General features: G+C 47.9%; 1 protein-coding gene across 6 annotated transcripts in view; it reads right to left on the bottom strand.

Moving 5' to 3' along the window:
* IGSF9B (immunoglobulin superfamily member 9B) overlaps window positions 1-21,663 on the bottom strand; it is an 89,753-nt gene that overhangs the window by 13,913 nt on the left and 54,177 nt on the right. For 4 of the 6 annotated variants that reach the window (XM_025200029.1, XM_025200031.1, XM_025200032.1 and 1 more), the window contains 9 exons: window positions 20,380-20,520; window positions 18,033-18,149; window positions 14,794-14,944; window positions 13,476-13,599; window positions 6,946-7,121; window positions 5,307-5,533; window positions 4,920-5,004; window positions 2,459-2,620; window positions 1,441-1,486 (listed from right to left, as the gene is read on the bottom strand). In XM_025200029.1, coding sequence (XP_025055814.1) covers window positions 1,441-1,486; window positions 2,459-2,620; window positions 4,920-5,004; window positions 5,307-5,533; window positions 6,946-7,121; window positions 13,476-13,599; window positions 14,794-14,944; window positions 18,033-18,149; window positions 20,380-20,520 — 1,229 coding nt within the window. The remainder of the gene's footprint in view (window positions 1-1,440; window positions 1,487-2,458; window positions 2,621-4,919; window positions 5,005-5,306; window positions 5,534-6,945; window positions 7,122-13,475; window positions 13,600-14,793; window positions 14,945-18,032; window positions 18,150-20,379; window positions 20,521-21,663) is intronic. The other 2 variants (XM_025200030.1, XM_006020425.3) reach the window with 1 other exon arrangement.

The raw sequence follows: 21,663 nt of genomic DNA, 5'->3' as shown, positions 1-21,663 counted from the left end.
GTCACAGAGGGAGAAGAAAAAACTGGGGCTTGCATATCAGCACAGCTGAGCCACAGGCCAACTGGACCCAAAATCAAAGTCTTAACTGTTCTCAAAAGAGAGACTCCTGGAAGACGACAGTGCAGAAACCATTACGATGGAAGAAGCTTTTCTCATTTTCAGCAATGCCCCAGTGGTTGCGCAAGTTGTGAGGAAGTGAGAATAAGAGAAAAGGAGCAAAGAAGAACCACATCACCCCCCCATGCCCCATATTCCCAAATGAAAAAGTATTCTGTTCTTACATGCACCCCCAAATGCCAGCAATATTGGCACTACCTTTCCTTCAAATTAGCTCCAGAACCCCAGAGAACTAGAGACCAGTGAAGACGGATCTAGAGCTTGGCTTCATTTCAAGTACTCAACAACTGTTATGCTTGTTTGAACTATCAGAGCCTCTTGCAGAACTAGGCCGAGAGTTTTCCAACAAGTTCTCTCTCGTGATTCCTAATGCTTCTGCTTCCAGATAGAAAGGAACACGATAACATATTCCTTTTAAAGGATTTGGGCACTTCTGATTCCAGCTCAAACTAAGATGTGAAAAGAGTGTCAAACCAAACGGAGTCAAAAAAGTCATCCTTCCTCCCAAGCTTAAGGGAGGGGACTTGACAGGCGTGCAGAGGGAAGCAACTGCATTATGAAAATAGTTCCTCTGTTCCTACTGAGAAGGCTTGGGACATAAGTTAAAGGCAGAAGTGCAGCAGATCCAAATGAACCCGAGATAACGAAATTAAAGCGGATGCCAGCCAAACAAGATTAAAAACACCAAGCACTGGGGTGTCCCACATCTTCTATGATTCTCCTGAAGCCACTATGGGAGATAACCTGAGAGTTATGATCACATCAGGAAGAAGCTCTGTCCCTACCAACGCTTTTGGGTGGATGTCCTGAGTAGTTCCAGTAGGTTCTAGGAGTTGTGACAAGCACGGCAAATGGCAGTGATCCATAAGTGGGAAGAGGAAGCTAGAACAGGGGAATAAGGCAAGGCATCATTCTACCCTCTAAACTCCCCATTGAAAGAACATGCACACACACAGACATGCTCACACCAAAAGGTGCAAGATTTCTAGATACCTAGCTTCCATTAAGGTTCCCATTTTCCCTAGGCTGCCCCTTCTTTTTAAGCAACCACTTATAATACTTCTAGTACAACTCCGTTCCACCTCTACTAGGTTTGCACTGTGCCCTCAGGTCTTTACGCAGGTTCGTTGAATCTACCTCCTCTCTCGTCTGCTCCAAAACCACGTAGCGTCTTGCAGGTTTTTGGTTCCAAAGAGTTTAGGAATCATCAAAAGCAATGTTAGTCATTTCCATTTCCCACAAGCAGCATCCCTACAAAGAGAAGTCTCAAAACCACTTGACAGATCCCAGCCTAGGTGGCACCTCTGAGTCAGAGATACTTACGGAGACTCCAGACTCTTCCTGCAGTGGGTAATCGAGAGAGGAGGGTCTGGAAGAGAAAAAGGGGAATGCTAAAGAGGCGCAACTAGGCAGAAAGAGGCAACAAACTTCTTACATCAAGAACACCAACAAAAAAAGACACTCAACAAGAGACCAAGGTTTGGTAGTTCTAGTGCTTTAATGGTTGCTGACAACAAAGAGCTCCAGACAATTTCCTATCAGTCCTGTTGCCACAGAATCTCATGCACCTGAGATGAACAACGTCCATGGCCCCAAGTCCCCAGCCAGTGTAAATCTGTTGCAGTTTTCTCAACTGGTCTTTCTTGTGTGGTTTGTTCCAGTCCCAGTTTTATATAACTGGAGCGATGGGACCTCCACCACTTCCTGTGTGCAATTCTTCTATAGTCTAACGCGGCAGTTCATAGGCTACATGATCCAGGGAGCCCCAGTGGTCTGAGCAGCTGTTCTTGGTGGCCCACTCAAGGAAGTGACTTGAGAACCAAGCACTGGGGGGGATCTTAGGAAGGGGAGTGTCTGCATGAAGAGTCTTCCCTTTTCTTGCCAAGAATGAAAAACTTCATTCTAAAACCCACTGGTCTAACAGTTATCGCCATTCAGAAGATTCCCTCAAGCTCCCCGTCTGCAGTTTCTCTCTGTTTCATCTTCACCTCACCCTGCCTCTGCCATTTCTGATCACGTTTTTAGACAGCAACAGAGAGAGTATAGCCTGAATACGTCTTTTCTTTGGCACATAAGCACTTCATTTTTCCCCCCTGAGCTGTAAGAGGCTAGGGCCTTTTGAACATGAGCTCTAGATTGCCATACACATCTCTGAGGCTTTATTTTTAAACCATCTATTCAGATCATAGATGAAGAGGGGAAGGAGAAAAAGTCACGGCTGAAGGATGGAGGTAGGACAGGCTTCATCTGGAGACACTCAGGGGTGAAAGAAGAGACAGACAGGGATGAAGATCACAACCAAGACAGAACAAGATCAACACACACAAGGAACTAGCCTCACCTTTCTTACGCTTGAGTTTGCGTTTGCGTTGTTTGTTGACAAAGCAGGCAGCTAGCGTGCTGAAGAGGATGGCAGCAGCCAAAAAGCAGATGGTGGCAACAATGCCAGCCAGCACCGGTCGGGCCAAACCATCATCTGTTAGGTCAGGCTGTGGAAATACATCTGGAGAAAATAAAAAGGAAAAGGAAACCCCTCTGAATTACCAAAACATACTGCAGGATGCAAGGAAGTGGGAAAATGTGTCAGTATAGCTCACATGCATTAACTGAAGCAACTACTGCAGAACTGGCTGGTTCATAAGACTGCTGAAAGGAGCAGAGGATTGGAAGGGACCTCCCTAGTCAGAGAACAGGCCCCCGATATCATTGCCATGTGTGCGACAAGCATTTATCTAACAGGGTCCAAAACAACACCGACCCTAGCCTGCATTGCATATCATACAAGCAAAGGTCCCAATAACAAAGAGAAAATCCCTACAGTGTGCCAAAGGGAGAGAGAGGGGCCAAGGCATCACCAATACCTTGGACTCCAGCTACGACAGAGCATTTCACACCTAGGTCGCATCTGTATCCAGCCCAGCCTGACAGTAAATGCATCCTGCTATTATCTGAGGCAGGTAGGTGGTCCACAGGAGGTGGGCTTTAGGTTCTCAGTCAACAGCCTAGCAAACCAGCAGACGCATCCCAATAAAGCAAGGATGCTCAACTCCCAGTCTGAGGGCCAAATCCAGCCTACAGAGCCGCGTCATGTGGCCTGTGAGGCTCTCCAAACGTCCGGAAATTTGGCAACAGGGGAGCAGTGGTAGCATTAATTGCCTCTCCCCTGCTGCCAAATGTGGATCCGTGGGGAGCCCTGCAGGCCAGATAACATGGCCACGAGTGCTAGATTGGCCACATGCTGGTGCAAAGCCAGGTGCCCAGGGTCAGGCTGACATGTGGTTCGATCCAGACATATGAGGTGATATCCACAGACGCAAAAGCTACCAAACTCCAGCAGACAAGCTCCGTAAGAGGAAAGGAAAAGGTTTCAGCTTGCGTCAAGCCAAGAGTTTCTGCAGAGCACCACTTGGGGGCAGAGCAAGACTAGATCTGTCCTCTGCACAGCAGAGACAAGTTACAGCGGATAGCTCAGCCTCCTGTGCCCTGAGCTGATGTAATTTAGGCTCACATCATTCTTATTCCTCTCTCTTCTTCTATGGATTATGTTTCTTTCCATCACAACATGGTAATTTGTGAAACAGGGGTGAGGTGAGGCTTCTCTTGCATCCTGCTCATGAGATATTCTTCTGTGCTGCGAAGGAGGCTGAACAGTGCTTTTTTTTTTTTGTGCTGCAATGTGTTGCAGTCTGCTACGTGGAGCTACAATACCTTTGCTTCTGCTCCGCACTGCAGTGCTGCATTTCCCAGTATGCAACTTGCATTTCCATTTCGATGCTGTGCAGTCCCCGATTTGGATCAATGTTCTTGGTGCGTTTGGCAGAGCTAAGATTCACAGCAACTCCCTGGCTTCGTCAGGCTCTTATACGCTACCACACTGTGTTGTGTTGATATATTATGTGCTCTGCTTTCGTACTGGCCTGGGTGGTATTAATAAGTTGCATTGATTTCTTTCCTGTTCCAATTAATGTTGTTTTGAGCTGCTTGGGGATCCATGACGACTTTCTAGTTTTTGTGACATGATCCCGGGAGCAGCAGAGCACTCAATTTCTACTGAAGTCTGTGCACCGAAGGCTTTACGCCTCTGGAAGGATCTGACTCTCCCTTGCTCCTTAGGGAGCAATAATGCTTCCCACGTGCAACTCTACAGGAATGTCTGCGTTGTGGTGGCAGCGTATCCCACCTGGGACACTACAGAGCATCCTGCCTCCCCCCCTCGCCTCCACTACCTGCTCCTACTAATATTTCATAGACATTAGGGTAGGAAGGGACCTTGAAGATCATCAAGTCCAGCCCCCTGCCCCAAGGATATGCTCCAAATCCACCGGAAGAGCCACTCAGGCGTTGGCCCAGGGGCAGTTCTCAAAGGCAGGTCTCAGGAACATGATAGAGGGATGCTCTGGTTTTACCTCAACAGCACATTTCCGGATTTGGAGCAGGCAGGCAGGTGTGCTCAGCAGGGTCCTGGGTGGGACTCTGCAGAGCAAACATAGCCTTTGCAGTACAGGCATGTCTGGAGGCATATTGGAGCATGTGTAGACATATCTGAATTAGCCTTAATCTGGCCAGTTTCAGTGGCCATTACTACCCAAGCACATACCCAAGTTTCCAGGCATCTTTATACATCCCGTTGACACACCTCAAAACCATGCAGCCCCAGCCATGCCATTGCTAGTGCCCGTATTAGCTCGATGAAGGCTAGCCCAGCTGTGCTTATGCGTGTCATGATCACACCTCTGACTTCAGTGTAGACTTGCTTTAAATTGCCAGTCACTGGGAGGGAGGGAAGAGAAATGACCACCTACCTGTACTGGACACACCCGCTATGTTACTGGGCTCGCTGATGAGATCCTGCATGACAGCCAGAACTCTGAACTCATACCAGGTGTCCTGCAAACATGAAACAACATGCGCTACTGATAAGAAACTTCCTTCAAGAGCAAAACACACTGGGAGGCTTTTGGCAGACCAGCAAATGGAGCTGCCCAACCTTGTTTCAGCAGACCACCCATCTCTTGGGCTGGTAAGGGAATTCCTTTGGAAACCAAAACAGTCCCAACTATGGCAACAAGCAAGAGAGATGCTAAGAATATACCCAGGAAGCTCCCGCAGTGCCGTAATACAGCTGACATAGCTACTGGAGGACCCAGGGAAGGAGCAGTCCATGGCACAGCCAGCCTGCCTCTTCTTACCTGAGACAAGTCCTTGGCAAAAAAGTCACTGTCGCTTCCCAGGATGGCATCATCCAGTATTTCCCATCTCTCCCCTACACGGAACTCCATGATGTAATGGTCAATTGGAAAGCTATGATTGGCTGGAGGAAGCCATGACAACAGGACTCCTTGCTGTGTCCGATTGGCTGTTAGGCACCTCGGTGGGGTAACTAACACCAGGGGCTCTGGAGTTGTTACAGGGAATGCTGAAGACACAAAAGATGGGAAGGGGATAGGGGGAAAAAATGCATTTAATGACCTCCAGGAAAACAGTAGCTGGCTCCTGCATCCAGGCCAGCAGCTTCGCTTTAATGAGCGCTCATGCCTTTCCATCCTCTCCTCTCACACCTCCTGGGAAGGGCCAGTGCTATCTTGCCTTGATCTTGCTATCAAGCACTCACTTGATCTCAGCTGACTTCCCGCCTATGGCACGGGGGGCTGGACCCGATGATCTCACGAGGCCCCTTCCAGCCCCTAATATCTATGAAATCTATTAAATGTGGACTTGTGCCAGGAAATATCTAAGCCGTGAGAGTCTGCGACCCTCTCGCGCTTCTAGACACGCATCATCTACCTGCACTGGAGAGGACCGCACCATGGAAGTGCATTATGACTCTGGGTATGGACAGACAAAACAATACCAGTTTAGAAGGAGAGGATACTTTTCACTATTCAAGGTGATTTGTTGCAACTGTTTCACGTGCCATTTATCCTATAGTAAATGGAAACTCAACTGCAATAAGTTAGCAGTCGTTTCATTCTGGGGTGAGCTGTCCCAGCATAGCTTCCAGTTACTGCAGGACAGGCACAGACGCACAAAACAGTTACAACAGATCAGCAGGCGCATGCTCATGAGCAGTAATTCTCCCCTCCCCCATTTCTGTCAGTATAATTGGTTCATCCACGCACGGTCTCTCAGAAGCACTAGGCACTAACTGCAGGCTGAGACAAGGATGTGAACTAAAGAGATTGTTAGTTTGCTTCATTAAGGCACTCGTTACTATTCTTCAGCTGCAGGTTTAAGACATGCATCCATGCACGTGCCACCAGCAAGGTCTAACGTCTAGAAGACAGAAGGGATCTAAGGGACGGGGAGCAACTGAAGATGCCATGAGGCTAGGAGGAACAAGGCACACAATATTAAAAATGCCAACCAGTTCCCTGGTCTTGCTGCTGAAGCTGGGGCAGCTGGGGGCCATGGGAGCTAGCGGTGCTGGTCATTCTGCGGTGTCACCTGGAGCGAGATATGGTGCACACTGCAACTAGCAAGTGGTAATGATTTCTGATTACTAGCAACTTGAACTGCATTTGCACTGGAGCTCTGGCCATTGAATGGTACCAGAGTAAGAAACTCCAGAGCTAAGACAATACTGCTATAATTATTTCTCTCTGCAGTCTGGCAAAATCTGCGGTACCTGATAAAGCCACAAAATGCCCCCCACATGGGCAAGTACTGGTACTTGCTTGAGCAGTATCACTGCCAGCATGGCCATCAATTAAGACGTCCCGCACATCACCACAAGGCCCTTCCTCCTCTTGCCACCCCAGCCCAAACAGCTCTGCCTCCCTGCTCTGGGGACTCTCAATCTCGCCCCATCCCCACGCTGTACCAACGCACCTAGAGTGTTCACAGTGACCACCTCACTGAAGGAGCTCGTGCCCAGTTTGTTCTGAGCCAAGACACTGAACTGGTATGCTGTCTCTGGTTCTAAGGTATCCACCAGCAGCCAACTAGAACCTGATGGCACTGGAAGAGACAGCCAGTCATGGGGTCCAAACTGTGCTCTCTTCATCCTGCCAAGAGAGAAAACAGGCAACTCAAGTGGACGTGCTTTTGAGAAAGAGAAAGTACACAGTGCGAGTCAGTCTCTTAAGCAATCATGGAACAGTCCAAAAGATGGATTGGGCTTCACACCAGAATGTGTATGGACATGGAGCTGAGATTCTGCCACCATAGATAGAGCATGCACTGAAACTGGGCTAGGGGAAAGCCAGAAACCAGGACTCATGCTGTTCGCTGGGTGCCTGGAGCTCTTCCCTTGGCTCCACTCTACACCCATGCAGAGAGTACACTAACAGCACTCCCAACCCTCCCTCCTACCTTACACCATACTCTACACAAGCAGCTCTTATACTGCAGTGGGTGTATCTACACATGCTATTAGCATGGAGCAATAAACTCCGGTGCGTAACACACTGGAGTTTATTGCTCCCGGGTGCCACGTTTACACGTGCATCCAGGACCACAGCACGTTGAGGTGGGTCGGATCAGCCCCAGCTGGCAGGGGGCCAAAGGGGTCAGTCTGCCAGCCCCGGGCTGCTCTGACCCAGCTCAATGTGCTGAGGAGGGGCTGGATGGGGCATGAGAGCGCTACAGTGTGGGGTTAGCTGGCAGGCAGCCCCTGCACTGAAGCACCCTGGTGCCCCAGCCAGCCCCGTCAGCATCTACACGCACGTTGCTGCGCAGTAAATAATGCCACCACAGGGTAGTACTTGTATTTACAAATACTGACTACGGCAGTGCTTATTAGTTTACTGTGACTTAATAGGGCCACATGTGTAGGCACAAAGATTTTACTGTGGAGCTAATTAGGCAGCTCCACAGTAAATGTCTCAAGTAGACGCGGCCAGTTTTGGCCAATATAGAGCCTTCTAACTCAACGGACCTGCCTCAGAGTATTCAGAGCCAGATCCTTACTTCCAGCAATGACAAAAGCAAATGTACCATACTTTTTATTGCCTGTTAAAATTGCAGAGCTATGGAAGAGGAAGGGGGAGTCTATTCTGGCGTCGTGTCACCAATGCACTGTTCCCAAAACAAGATTGAATTTTGCTCTCAGCCCTTCCAACACCTGCGATCCCACTGGAGACAACGAACCAGAGTAGGACCTGAGTTGCAGCTACGCAGTAAGGACTCTCAGTGAGAAGTTTGGAGCGCTCTGCAACTCTGGACTTGTGCTGGCGGAGAGGAGGCTTGAACATAAGACCCCAGGCTGGATTCTCATATACGAAGGCCCTTTTACGCTGCCAGAATAGCGAGAGAGGCTCTGAGAATGGAATCAATTTATTTACACTGCAGAGCAGCAGAAAGAAGCCTCAGTGTAAATGAGAACCGAACCCAACGGGTTTGCACACCCATTCCAGAAACTGCTGCTGATAATCCTCATTACCGCTAATGAAAAATAGGCCAGATTGAAAAATCAAGAAGGAATGTGATCCAAGGGATGCCAGGCTGGCAGCTTAGGGGAAAAACAATCCCTCCACCCCAAATGTATATATTTATTTGGAAACGAAGTAGAAGTGTTTGAGACAATAGCAGAGCTTCACGTTTCTGGTGCTCTCCCCGCTAATTATAGCTGCACTTTAAGAACATAGGCAAGCAAATTGCTTTAAAAAAATGGAGCAGCACCAACAATGCTTTGAATAGGTCTTTCCCGTTTCGTGCTTTTATCCTTCAGTGGTTTCCTGCCACTCCCTGCAAACTGAAAGCCTGTGGCTGCAAAATATACACACTTCTATCTAGCCCCTCTGACTCGGACATGGGTTTCCGAACAGTGAAGAGCTACATGTGACATCCAAGAAACATGAGACCTGAGAATCCCACCAAAAGGGCAATGAAACTGGGTGATCCTAGAGAATTTAGAGACTGAGAAGATGACAAAGGTCAATCAGTATCTGGGAAGATGATGGGATGCTCTTATTTCTCAATGACCATTTTTGCCTCTTCTAACTACCACCAATTCATTTCTTCCGTTCCCATAGCTAATGGGTGGCCAACATACTAAGAGGGATCCACAAAGGAAAGCCTGTAGTAGTTCATGGTGGTATCCAGAACAGCACTGTCCAGGAGCACTTGCAGAGACCTCAGCACGAGGAGGAGAGGGAAAGAAGTGAGCCTTTGGGACAGGAAAGCCTCAAGGCCTTTTTTGTTAGTCTCGCTCTCTCTCTCTCATACACACACACACTAAACAAGGTGAGCAACCATTCCCAAATGTAATCTCTAGACTCCTGACTTGCGAGACTTCCTGCCAAGCCAGAGCGACACAAAACCATGAGAAATATCATGATGCGAAGACTCCAGTGCCTCAAAGAAGCATCGCTGCAATGCACCGGTATTGCAAATATCAATAGGTATAACCTCCACACCTCTATTTGGAAGACATATTCTAGTGATCACTCCCATAGGCTGCAGTTCACAATAATGTCAGCAGAGTATTTAGGAGGGGTTACCGTAGGTTGTGAGATGAAGTGGGTGTGTGTATGTATTTGAGAGAGACACATTACAGTGTAGAGGCCAAATGGAAAAGCCATAAGCTTTGCTTTTAGGCAACTCCATGAGGCAGGAGGTAAAGGATGGGGCAGACAAAATGGGAGGGAGAAAAAGAGGTGGGAAAGGAAGCATCAAGCGGTTGAAATGCAAGTGTGGAAGGCAGCAGTGCATGTGCACAGAGCAATGCAGCATAAATCAGACCAGAATGAGCTGCAGAGACACGACTGCAGATAGGCTTCCCTTCTTAGCCAACACCCTAACCTAAAACCTACAGTCCCCAGAATCCTCTGTCCCAAAAGCTGGTGTCTGGAGTCAGGGGAGGAGCTGCTGTGAAAGGAGATTTGTCCGATTCAGGTTTCCCATACGCACTGAACCATGCTGCCTTCACGTTCCCTTCTACTGGCTCGCTATGGATGCCTGGCCCAGGCCTCGAGGCTGTCAATCTCAGTAAGGCAGCTAAGTAACTGGAACCGCCTGACACTGGGGGAGGGTGGGAAATAAATCCAACACTTATCACCATCAAGCATGAGAAAAGCTCTTCCCTGACAAGACTGCATGTACCAAACCAGGATGTTCCAGTTACACAGCTGTCTTCCCAAGGACTCTGCCTCCGAATATCTCCATGAAACTGGACTTGAATTCAGTCTCTGCTCGTAATTACAAAAGGAAAGAACTCAGACCGAGTTTCAGCTACATATGGGTCCCAACAGTCCCGCTAAGCATGGTCCTACAACCACAAGTGCCTTCTAAGGGAGCCAATAAACTTGCAGGAACTTTGACAGCCTTAGGTGGAAGGCACAATATAAAGGAACAAAAAAATATTCATATCGATAGTGACCTGGCATCAGAGATGCCACTCCTCCTCTTCAAAGCAGCAAAAGGCAGCAGAAGCGAGAGAATTACTCAGGCAGAACTGCAGCCTGAAGGTGCTGGCCAGTGCTCCTCTCACTCCAACAGATTATAACATATAAGGCCATAAGTGAGAGCTGTTGGCAGCTACCTCATCTACTACATCCATATTCCAGGCATGATCTCACTTCAAGGGCCTCAGGTATGGGAGTGGCTGCTTAAACCCCATTCCTTTCTAGCCTAAAGCACCATAGCAAACCTGAGTTAAGCTAAACTGGTTTGCAAGCTAAACTTGGCAGAATGGGATCAACTCTGCAGCTCTCCGAATCTTTATTCCAGCTGGTTGAAGAAGAAGTTGCCATTGTAGACAGCGGTGACAAAACTCAAGCTCAAAGCCTCTCGATGCTCTATATTCTACCTCCCCAGGTGCAACGTTGCCAGCATTAATACTGGGAGCTCAGTCCAAACAGAAGGAAACATCGGAAGGATGGCAGTAGCTGTGTGGAGGGCCAAGAGGAGAAAGTGCAGACCGCAAAGGGATCAGCCTGAGGAATGTGCTGCTTGAAGAGGACAATATAAACACAGCAGGGAACAAAATACATCACCTTTGGCTGGGTACAGATTTCCAGACTGCAAAGAAGAGAAGAGAAGAGGGCGCAGGGGCTGACATTGATAAGTGAACGCCAATAAGAAAGAGCTGCTCGGCAGCGCATAGCCCTTTTTCACCTTAGCTCCCCAATCCATCTAGTGCCTTATACCACTAGAGTCTCCTTGCTGGCTCTTTCTGCGACCAGCTAAAACTTGGAGGACTAACTGGCCTCAAGCAAAGGGTCCCTTCCTTTCTCTCCAGCGTGCCGCCTAGGATCCAACACCGCTGCAGTGATCTTGCACCAGACCTGAGCCAACGTTCACACCTCTCCCTGCCCAGTCTTTCCCTTCCATCATACTTCACTTGGGATCTGAAAGCCACGGGGAGAGTCGGGGAGTCCAGGATTTTCAGGAATGCAATGAAAACCAGCACAAGAAGTTGGCAGCACACAGCAGCAGCTGGCATCCTCCACCAAGGCACATCTCCCAAGGAAGGCTTAATCAGTCCTTTTCAAGGACAGTTTAATCAGAGATGCAGCCAGGTGAATTCTTTGCTCGAAGCCCATTCTCTCGCTCAGGGCTCTTTTTTCCCCTTCATTTTTCTCTCTCTCTTTCCTCTCAATTTCTCCTTCTTTCTATTGCCTTTCCTTTGTCTCCCAGCACAATTACCCAGCCCCCAACTTTCTGAACACTGATACTGTCCACGATCTAAAGCCGAGTAGAATTTATTATGGAAGGCATGTATCCAATCTCCACTCTATCAGCAGACTCCATCTGGCCAAATTAAGGGAAGGAAAGTGAGCAAAAAAAGAGTAACGGAAAAAAAAAAGAAAAAGAAAAAACCCCCAGCGAACCAGGGGTGGGGGAGAAGACGTGGCTCAGAACGGGAAGGTCGTTTTCACCTTTACATTTCAGTTGATGGATTCTCTGACAAGAAACAGAATGAGAAAAAGCTCAGCGGCCAAGTGAGAGGCTGCCCAGTTCTGCAGCCTGTCGCAATTGAGAAGGCAAGGGTCTGCTGCGAGAGCACTGCACCGCTCCACTTCTTTACAGGGGCGTGGGGGAGAAAGCCAGCCAGCTGGCTTAGGGAGCAGCTACAATGCAGGGGTCCTGCCACAGGCAGAAATTAGTAGCGTGAATCCCAGGCAATGCTATGTGGAACGTGAATCCTGGCACCCTGGAAAACTCAGGCCTGAATACTGACACTAATCCTGCATGTGCGAATCCCACTGTGTTAAAATGGTGGATGTGCGAACCTTGGCATTGCTGCTGGTGTGCATGGATTCAAAGATGCCAGAATGTGAGGTTCACTCTGAGCAGGTATTAAGAGGCTTTTTAAGGTTATCAGCCTTCTGCTGCTTTGCCCGGTCATTAATTTAAACCAAAGAACACTCCAGATGAAAAACAAGAAGTCCCCATCACTGCATCATTTGTTTCTACTAATCATCTATCTTCTCTCAAGAGTTCTTTCAGGCTGGGGCTTTCATTGTCCTCGGAGCCAAGGGTAGCAGGATACAGGCTTTATTAATTGTCCATCTCAATTGGAAAATTAGGGCATTGTGAGCCAGACTGTAGGGCCTCATCCTCACCGCACGGCCAAGGACAGATGGAATCTACCTGAGACTTCAAGGAGAGCTGGATCACGCACTGTTAACATGCCAGAGAGAACAAACCAGTGTATTGTCTCAACTGTGCTGGCTCTGCGTGATTAAATGCAACTCCCATCTGCGTCACCAACATGAGCAAATACCAGATCTACATAAAACAAGTCCCATATCATATTCTGAGGGCTCCGAGCCGCCGCAAGGAGCTGTGGAGTAAGAGCAGGGCACTCTGGCAGGGTTGGGTTTTTTCAGCGTTTATTTTAAAGCCTGTGTTTTCTGTCAATCGTGCGGCTGCTAACTGTTAACACCACACGTTTCCGCTGACCTCTGTCTAGGTGCAGGTTCCAGTAAGTTAGATTGGTGTGAAAAACCAAAACACAAAAGCATATTCCATGTATTGTAACCAGGGGCTGACAGATGGATTGACCTAGCAGATAAGGAAAGGGGACACATGGCAAACCTGCAGACCTCTGCAACAGAAACACAGGCAAGGACAAGGAAGTTGCCAACTATACTTGTAGGTCTGTCTCCCAGATCAACTGACAGCTGTGGAAAGGAAAGAAGGAAGAAGATGCTCTACCAGGATACGTGGCAGCCTTGCGTTCACACCTTTCTCCACTGCTCTGGGACACCGGATTTGCAGTGAAAGCCCATTAAAGTCAATGGAGCTAAGGCGATTTACATAGGGTCAGCACCTGCCCGCAGCCTCCTACCAGCTGTCCTGCCCTCACCTTTTGCCCACCCCGACTGAGAAATGGCAGTGTGTGCGCCTGCTCCCAGCTCTGGCTGAGAAGGAAGGAAAAGAAGCAGAGAGCAAAGCATGCTGGGGTGACTCACAGAGGGCCGTACCAAACTGAGAATGTCTGCTCATATCCGCCATCATAGCCGGGCTCCCAGGAGACATTGGCAGAGGTCATGGAAACCACAACGCGCACGTTGCTTGGGGCATGAGGGCTTGTGCCTGAAAACAGAGAGAAAGCTCCATGTATGAAGGTAGCAGAGAGAAACATAAAAGGACCCAGTCACCAGATCACCCAGAGAAGAGGCAGTTCTTGGACTGGGGAACATATGGCTGCTAAGAGCTCGAACACAATTCGGTGCTTGGAGCAGAAGCGGACCTTCCCCAGACTCCCTCTGCTCGCCAAGGACTCGAACAGATAAAAACTATCACATCCCATAACTCATCGAGACAGGACAGTAGCACTGACCACCTCCGCTTGCCTGGGCTAGTGATCTGCTTCTAGGAAACGTGCAGGGCACACTTGCCTCCCCCACCAGGCCAGACCTTAGGAGCCCAGCGGTGCAGATTTTAAAAGATCAGTGAGTTTGTAGGATTAAAGGGGGGGGGAAAAAATCAAGATTTAAAATAAACTGTCCCTTGGCTGTGCAGTGGCAGGGGGAGATGCACTTGGCCAGAGAGGAGAGGAGCTTTTCAATCTGCCTGGGGACATGGCCTAAATAAAAGGACAGCGATTTAAAGACAGCACCACTGGAGTGTGAAATTAAAGGAAAACGTTGCTCTTCTTTTCATGGCGAGCCTTTCTGACTTGTGCCGTTCAGACATGCAGTTTGGTGCAACACTGTACAGAAAATATGAGCCTCTCCTCACAAGGAAGCACATACTTGTCTTCAAATTATCCAGCAGTTAATCTATCTGGAAACTGAAAATCTAGGTAAGTCACCCCTGCAGCAAACAATGCCGTCAGGGAACCAGGCTTGGAAATCTAGGGAGACTCCGGAGATGCCAGGTCCCGATTCAAATCAGAACCCAGAAGCAGGGTGAGGAACGGTTGGAAAAGAAATCTAAAGGGATCTACCCTACCACAGCCACAGAGGCATGGGCCAACATACTTTGCAGAAGGCAAGTAAGGGCACTCTCCTTCATTCACTCATCAACCCCTTATTTCTTCTGTATCTCTCCCCTCTTCCTCCCCATCCACAACTCCCTTCAAGCCATTCCAGGTCTTCCCCCTTCCCCCAGTTATTTTGTCTCCATTCCAGTCCTCCAGAATGGACTCCATTCTCCCACCTTCCAGACCACGCAACCCCTTCCCTTATATGCCCCCAATATCCACCCTTCACAATTCCCTTGAAGGTCCCTCTCCACATGGTCAAGCCCCCTCCCTCTGGCCCACTAGAGCAAGCCTTCCCATACCTACGACTGTAAGATGAGTGCTGGCAGTAATGCTTGTGACTATGTTGGTAGCGACACACTCCCACTCCCCATGGTCGTCCTTACTGAGGGATCGGAACTGTAGGCTGCCACTTGGAAGAGTGTTGTGCTTGCTTCTACTGGGCTTCCCTACCTTGGGCAAACAACAGAGAGAGCAGAGGGAAAGAAAAAAAAACACAACTGAGAAGCACATTGCAAGGCAGGGACAGGAGGCAGCACTATGTTAGCCAAGTTCTACTTGCAAGTCACAGCAAATACTACCAGGGGCTAGCAATGGCTCCAGACTCTTCAACATGTGTGGCTGGCTAGGAGAATCATCACATGGCAGCAGGTTTACTGAGTTCTCATTTAAACAAGCCAGTAAAAAATGGCAAGATGACTCAACATACACATGCAGAACAGAGCCCGGTTTTACAACTTGGATACATAAGCATAAACGCACACGCATACAGACACCACAGACTTCAGAGGAGATTCAATCTAGGACCGTCAGCATCCAAAGCACAAATTTCTCTAGGTCTCCAGATCAAGGAACTCCTTGAGCTCCTATTGCCAGGCTATGGTAGCCTCTGGTGTCAACCACAAAAGGGAAACATGACTGCACTAAGCCAGGGATTAAAATAAGACAGGGTGCTTGGTTTGAATATCTGATTGCTTCTGACACCACTTAGACATTCAAAATAAGAAGCCTCTAAGGACCCACTGGAGTTTTTAAACACAGTGCTGGGCACAAATCTGCCTTATTTTAAAAAGAATTGTGTGTCTGTTTGCTTAAATTTTGTCCACATAGCTGTATCAGCTAGGATCAGAGGCAGGGGAAGGAGGGAGAGGAGAGAAAAGAATCAAACCATATGGTCAAAGCAGCCATGCTAGGAAAATGCCTAGAGTGGACACAGCTATGCCAACAAAAATGGACTTCTGGAAGCTTAGTTAATGTCACTGGGAGAGACCATTTAAATATACCAGCAACGAACTCCACTAGAGGGCTCTACCAGCACAGCTACAGCAGCAGAGGCTCTGTAGTGTAGACAAGTCCCGAGTTCCCGGACTAGGGGTCAAACTCTCCTCAGTTAGTGTGGCAACTGAGAAGAGAATAGGGTTGGGTACAGTTGCTTTCAGGACACTCTCTTTAGGAGTAAAATCAAGGGTAGCTGCATCCACACCACAGCATTTGGGCAGTCCAGGTCCATAAAGATTAATTCTACAACTGGGCTCCTAAGTTTTGGAATCGTTTGTATAGAATAGTCTAGGTGCTTCATTTTAATTAAACTGAAAAAGTGTGGACTCTCTTGTGATAACTGAAACGATGGATTTCACACCTGGCAGTTATGGCCCTAAACTGGAGTTGTATGAACCCAAAGCTGCTCTGAAGACATCACTAGCACGTGTGTCAATGGCACGTGCATAGCTTTTCAGGGGTTTATTACATATAGCTGGGGTGTGATTTATTGGCCTTCTTTGCAATGGTATCAGTGAACCACGGTAGAGTGGCTCTACATGGCTGGATTCCCTTTTTGTAAGGCAGCAGTGGAATAAAAGCTTCAGCTAGCAACAGCAAAGTCAAAGTCCTCAGTGGCCTCTCAGTGAAAGACAGGCTTGAAGTGGCAGTAGCTTCCATGAGCTTGTAGGAAGCACGAATCCTTTGTCCTAATGCTCATCGGGGAGCCCATTCAAGTCCTGACTGATATCGCTGCAGGATGACATGACCAGACATAATCAGGGCAGAAGATGAGGGGAGGGAAGGGGGAGTGAAAAGGGGACACACAAGGAAGACTGAGAACAAAAATAGAGAGAAACACGAAAAAAAGAATGAAGAGAGGAAGTCGTATGGAAGGAAGATACGAGTGCTCTAGAGACCGATGAACTACTCGCCTTCAATTTGTGCTAATTTCTTACCAGCATCCAACGCAGTTTGCACTTGGGCCATTTTACCATCGTCCACTTTGACCCCAGAAAGATTAAGGGCAATGCCAGCTGTGCATGGTCCTCCAAGGAAGTGGGCACCCCTGCACTGACTGCCCCAAATGTGATTAGCTGCTTGTCCTGGTTGGAGACCTTTCATCTCCAGCTCCATTCTTCCGAGGTTAGATGTAGCACAGTGTATGGAAAATCCCACCCCTACAGGTCAAATATAAATGCTGGCCAGTTCCACAGCCAAAATAAAATAGGGTAAGTGAGGAGTTAGTCTATGAGAAGTCTAGGGTAAGGGAGAGAACCCTGCAGCAGGGATAGGGCTCAGCGTGCCCCGTAAACTTCTCTGTTTGCCTCTCAAAGGAATGGAGGAAGGAGCACACTGGCTGGTGGGGGGACAGCCCAGAATGAAAAACTGATGAGGACTAGCTGATGAAGAATGGCTGCCCTGGTACCACTGGCAAACAGGACACTTCTGAACGTGGGCAGAAATGAGACTTCGCTCCTCAGCCCATGCTGCAGGACTGCGTAGTTGGGAGAACACTGGTACCGTTCATGTCAAGCTCCGCAGGACTATGGCAGCCATAGTCCCAGACGTGTCTTATCAATTGAAAAGGTCCTCAAGTGTTGTAATGAGATGTGGAGACGTGTTCCCATCCTGCCAAGGCAGGGTTGCACATCAGGGGCACCTGCCCCAATAAAACCGAGACAAAGTAAAATCCCTAGCGCCTGTGATTTGCATGTGGAAGTAAAGTAACAGACTGGTTCTCCCCAGCGTACAATCCACGCTGGGTGGATGCCCAGTCTGCACGATACATTTCAGTACGGCATGTGAAAGCAGCAGCAGGAGTTCATTAAAGAAGCTGGGACTGAGCAGCGAGGGACACTTCCAAAAGTGCTGCTGAGCCCTGACAACGCAGCATCTGCAGCTGCGACGTGAACACGCTCAAGTGCTGCACGGCCGCAACACTGGAGTTTGAGGGGGATATTCTGGCAACTATGGCAGAAAGGATGGGAAGCTCAGGTGGGTGTCCCTGCAGTTGATACCAGTGTGGAGCAGCCAGAGGAAGAGGGGTGGAGGCAGTGCTCAGCTTTGCAGATGCTGCTGTGACGGTTTCATGGTATTAAACGCTTTGTTGCCAGGAGCTGGGTTTCCCCCACCCACCTGCGGGACAGGACGGCAGTGGTACAGCCCAAAGCGAAGCAGCTGTACCTGCAGTTTGTTCTTACCGGGACAGAGTGTGGCTTCTCTGTCTGCAATATTCATCAAAAGCCAAAGGCACTGCAGATTTGTCTGGCAGGCCGGGTACCTTTCTCCAGGCGATGACAGGAAAGGGGTCTCCTGCAGCAGCACAAGGGATCAACAGCTCCCTCCCTGCCTCCTGTCTGTACTCCCAGCCTGGTAGCACCGTGAAATAGGGTGGGTCCTGTAGCCAAGGGAAAACTCAAGTAACTGTCAAAACACACACTTACACAGAGTGTACACACATGCGCGCACACACACGCAAAGAACCGCTCCTTGAGGATCTCTTCACAAATCATGTTAACTAGAGCATTTTTAGCCAGAAAAATAAATGTAAAGCAGCTTCATTTGCATCACTGATTTAAAACAATTGATTTATTTTTGAAGTATGAAGTCGAGGGCTTACAGAAATTTGAAAACATACGCTTCTGCAGCTTTCGGCTGAATTGCCTTTTCCCCTTAAACAGTCACTCTGCTAGGATAACTTATTTGAACTATCTGCAACAATACAGGGAAAACGCCAAAATAATGGATAATAAAGGCCCACTCCTGCAAAAATGTAAATGGGGTGGGCTGCGGTGGGGGTGTTATTGGTTTAGAAAGCCTTACCAGGTTTTCAAATCATTAAACATATACGCGTGAGAAATAAAACGTTAAGTATTAGAATCATGGTTTTACTTCACCTCACACTGACTTCAGTGGGATTCCTTGTGCTCTCCAAGATAAGCATGCACATAGGTGCTTGCGGCATCAGAGATTCAAATTGTATACTTATTCAAAATACAAGCCACGATATCTTTGGTCCAGATCATCACATATACTCATTTCAATGGGAGTAAGACATGTAAGTGCCCTAGGAAATCTGGCGCTTTGTCGCATCAAAACAAAGCTGTTTTAGTGTGCAGAACAAACACTTCTTCAGGCTCAATGCATTAGCAAAACCTCTTCTTTCTGCACACACTAGCCAACATTTTCAGATCAGAAGTAGGCTCCTAAACCTGTATTTAGGCAGTCACTGGCAAGATTTTTCTAAAAGTGCTTAAATTGGAAGTGTACTTCTAAGTCATATGTCTATACCTATATCTAGATATATAGACGTATATCTAGATACAGATATCTGACTCAGAAGGACACCTCCCTTTTAGGCACTTCAGAAAAATCTTGCCATTGATTGCCTAAATATGGGTTTAGGAGCCTACTTCTCATTTGAAAATATTGGCTAGTATGTGTGTGTGTGTTTATACACACATACTAGCCATATGTATGTAGGTCACATATATGTGACCTACATACATATTGTAAACCCTGAGGGTGCTCTTAGGAAGGTTTAATATACTGTTACGTGTACTTGATCAGCAATTTGAGGTAGGTCCACACTGCAGTCAAAGTATGATAGCAGAAGAGGTAGGCATACCCAGGCTAGCAGCACTCTTGTTAGCTAAAAATATCAGCAAAGATGTGGAAAGCCAGACTTCAGCACTGGTGAGCAACACAGGTGCATTCCCAAGGTCCCTGGCGGGTCTGCACAGCTCACTCTGCTGTCTTCACTGCTGTTTTTAGCAACGCTATCTAGAGTTAAGCTAGTGGGCAAAGCCTACCCATGTCATGATTGCATCGCCACTGCAGTGTAGACATGCCCCTTCATGTTTTGAACTTGCAGTGTTCTTGCAGTAAAGATGTGACCGAGGCCCTTATGTTTGCCTTTTTCAGCATAGATGAGCACACTGAGTGGAAAAAAAAATCCCTAAGTAAACCTGTAATTCTACTAAGCAATAAGGAAGCTAACTAAAGAAACAAGGACAAAACATCCACTTCAGCAGTTTATGACTATGGCATGGGAAGACAGAACTAGTGACATGGAAATAAAAAAAATCATGAAGTTCTTCTTTTAAAAAAACCCAAGTTTTTTAAAACTAAGTCATGATTTTATTTATATATATATATATATATATATATATATATATATATATATATACACACACACACACACACGATCCGAGCAGGGTGCAGGGTCCAGGGCAAACCAGCCTGTGCAGGGCCCCACCCCCGGACAGAAGGAAGCCGGCAGCAGATTCGGCAGTGGAGGGGATGGGGTGCCAAGCAGTCGGATGTGAAGCCGGCAGCAGCACAGTCGCCACAGCCGCTCTGTCTGGCTCTGCAGGGCCCCACAAAGCACGGGGCCTCGGGTGGTTGCCCCAATTCCCATCCCTAGGGATGGCCCTGTGTGTGTATATATATATATACACACACACACACACACACCCACACACACCCCACAATAAAACATCTGTACTGGAGCACCAACTGCACCCTCGGCCCCAAAAAACTCTTTTTTAGGAACAAAATCGTCCCACTGAACTGAGAAAACAGTGAACATTTTCTCTGAATAAGAAGAGAGCTAAGAGAGACATTACCTTCAGCACCAGTCGGGCAGGGGGGGACTGGCCCATCGTACCCAGGGCGTTATAAGGCACACAGGTATAAGTGCCGAGAGCTTCCTCCGTTGCCTCCTCTATTCGGATTGATCCATCTTCCATCACGTTCCACCCAGAATACTGCAAGGGCAAGAGAGAGGGAGTAGTTATGGAGCGTCCTGAGTGCCAGAACCTTAACTAAAAGTTGTCTGAAGCGTTTTGGCTCCTGTGCTATTCAGTTCTCAAGTTTATGCACGATAATAAGGCCCTGCATGAGCAGCACTAGAAACTATAGAGCGGGTCTCTAAGACACCTCCTTCCCATTACTAATACGTCACCTTGGAAACATCTCCAGATGCAGTATAGCATCTAAACTGCAGCCCCATCTCATGGGACCCCCCCTGGAGATCGAGCTAAATAGCACTTCCATGGTCACAAGCTAGGATCTATGCTCTTACTTACCAGCCTTCTATCATTCCAGGATCTTTCCATTTCAACTCCCTGAATATACTACTAGATTATGAAAAAGCACTACCAAGATGTCACCCAAATGAGTATAATGGTACCATCTGACCTTAAAGGACAGTTACAAATCAACCATGATCCTCCCTAAGACTGGCATAAAACAAGCCGGCTCAACAATTTTTTTTTGTTAAACCTTCAGAAGGCAATACTCAGCAAGGAACATCCAGAGGGCTGCTCTCTGTGCTATGAAGCATTCAAGATCACCTTTATTCCTATAGCTTTATTCCTCCAGGGCACTGAGGCCAGAGTAGACTACTTGGTCAGATGATTAATTTTATATTCAGAAAAAAACTCCTTTCAAAGATAGAAATACCATATTTACTCACATACAAGACAAGGTTTTTTTCCTCCCAATCAGCATAGGGACAGATGCCATTCATCTTATATTCACATACAAGAAAACTGCATTAAATGCACTGCCTGTCTAAACTGCTGTCAAGAGCAGCATGTGCTCAGTAAGAGAAACCAGCTAGGAAGCTGATTAAATGCAGCCAACACTGAGCAGGACTACAAACCACATGGCCCACATTGGGCAAACGTGGCCTTAAAAAAACCAAAACCCACAAACGGGTGGGTTTTTCTTCCACTGGGATCTGGTACCGGGTCTGGAGATGCTACACCACCAGGCCAGCACTGGGAGGGGCAGAGCCAGCCCTGACATACTCCTCTTGCTGCCAAAAATGCTTGATACATTACATCATACCACCATATCACAACAGCCATACCACACACCCACATCCACATGAACATCACAGTCAC

Source organism: Alligator sinensis, unplaced genomic scaffold (genome assembly GCF_000455745.1).
Source record: "Alligator sinensis unplaced genomic scaffold, ASM45574v1 scaffold278_1, whole genome shotgun sequence".
Lineage (NCBI taxonomy): Eukaryota > Metazoa > Chordata > Crocodylia > Alligatoridae > Alligator > Alligator sinensis.
This window is presented reverse-complemented; position numbering and strand designations above follow the sequence as displayed.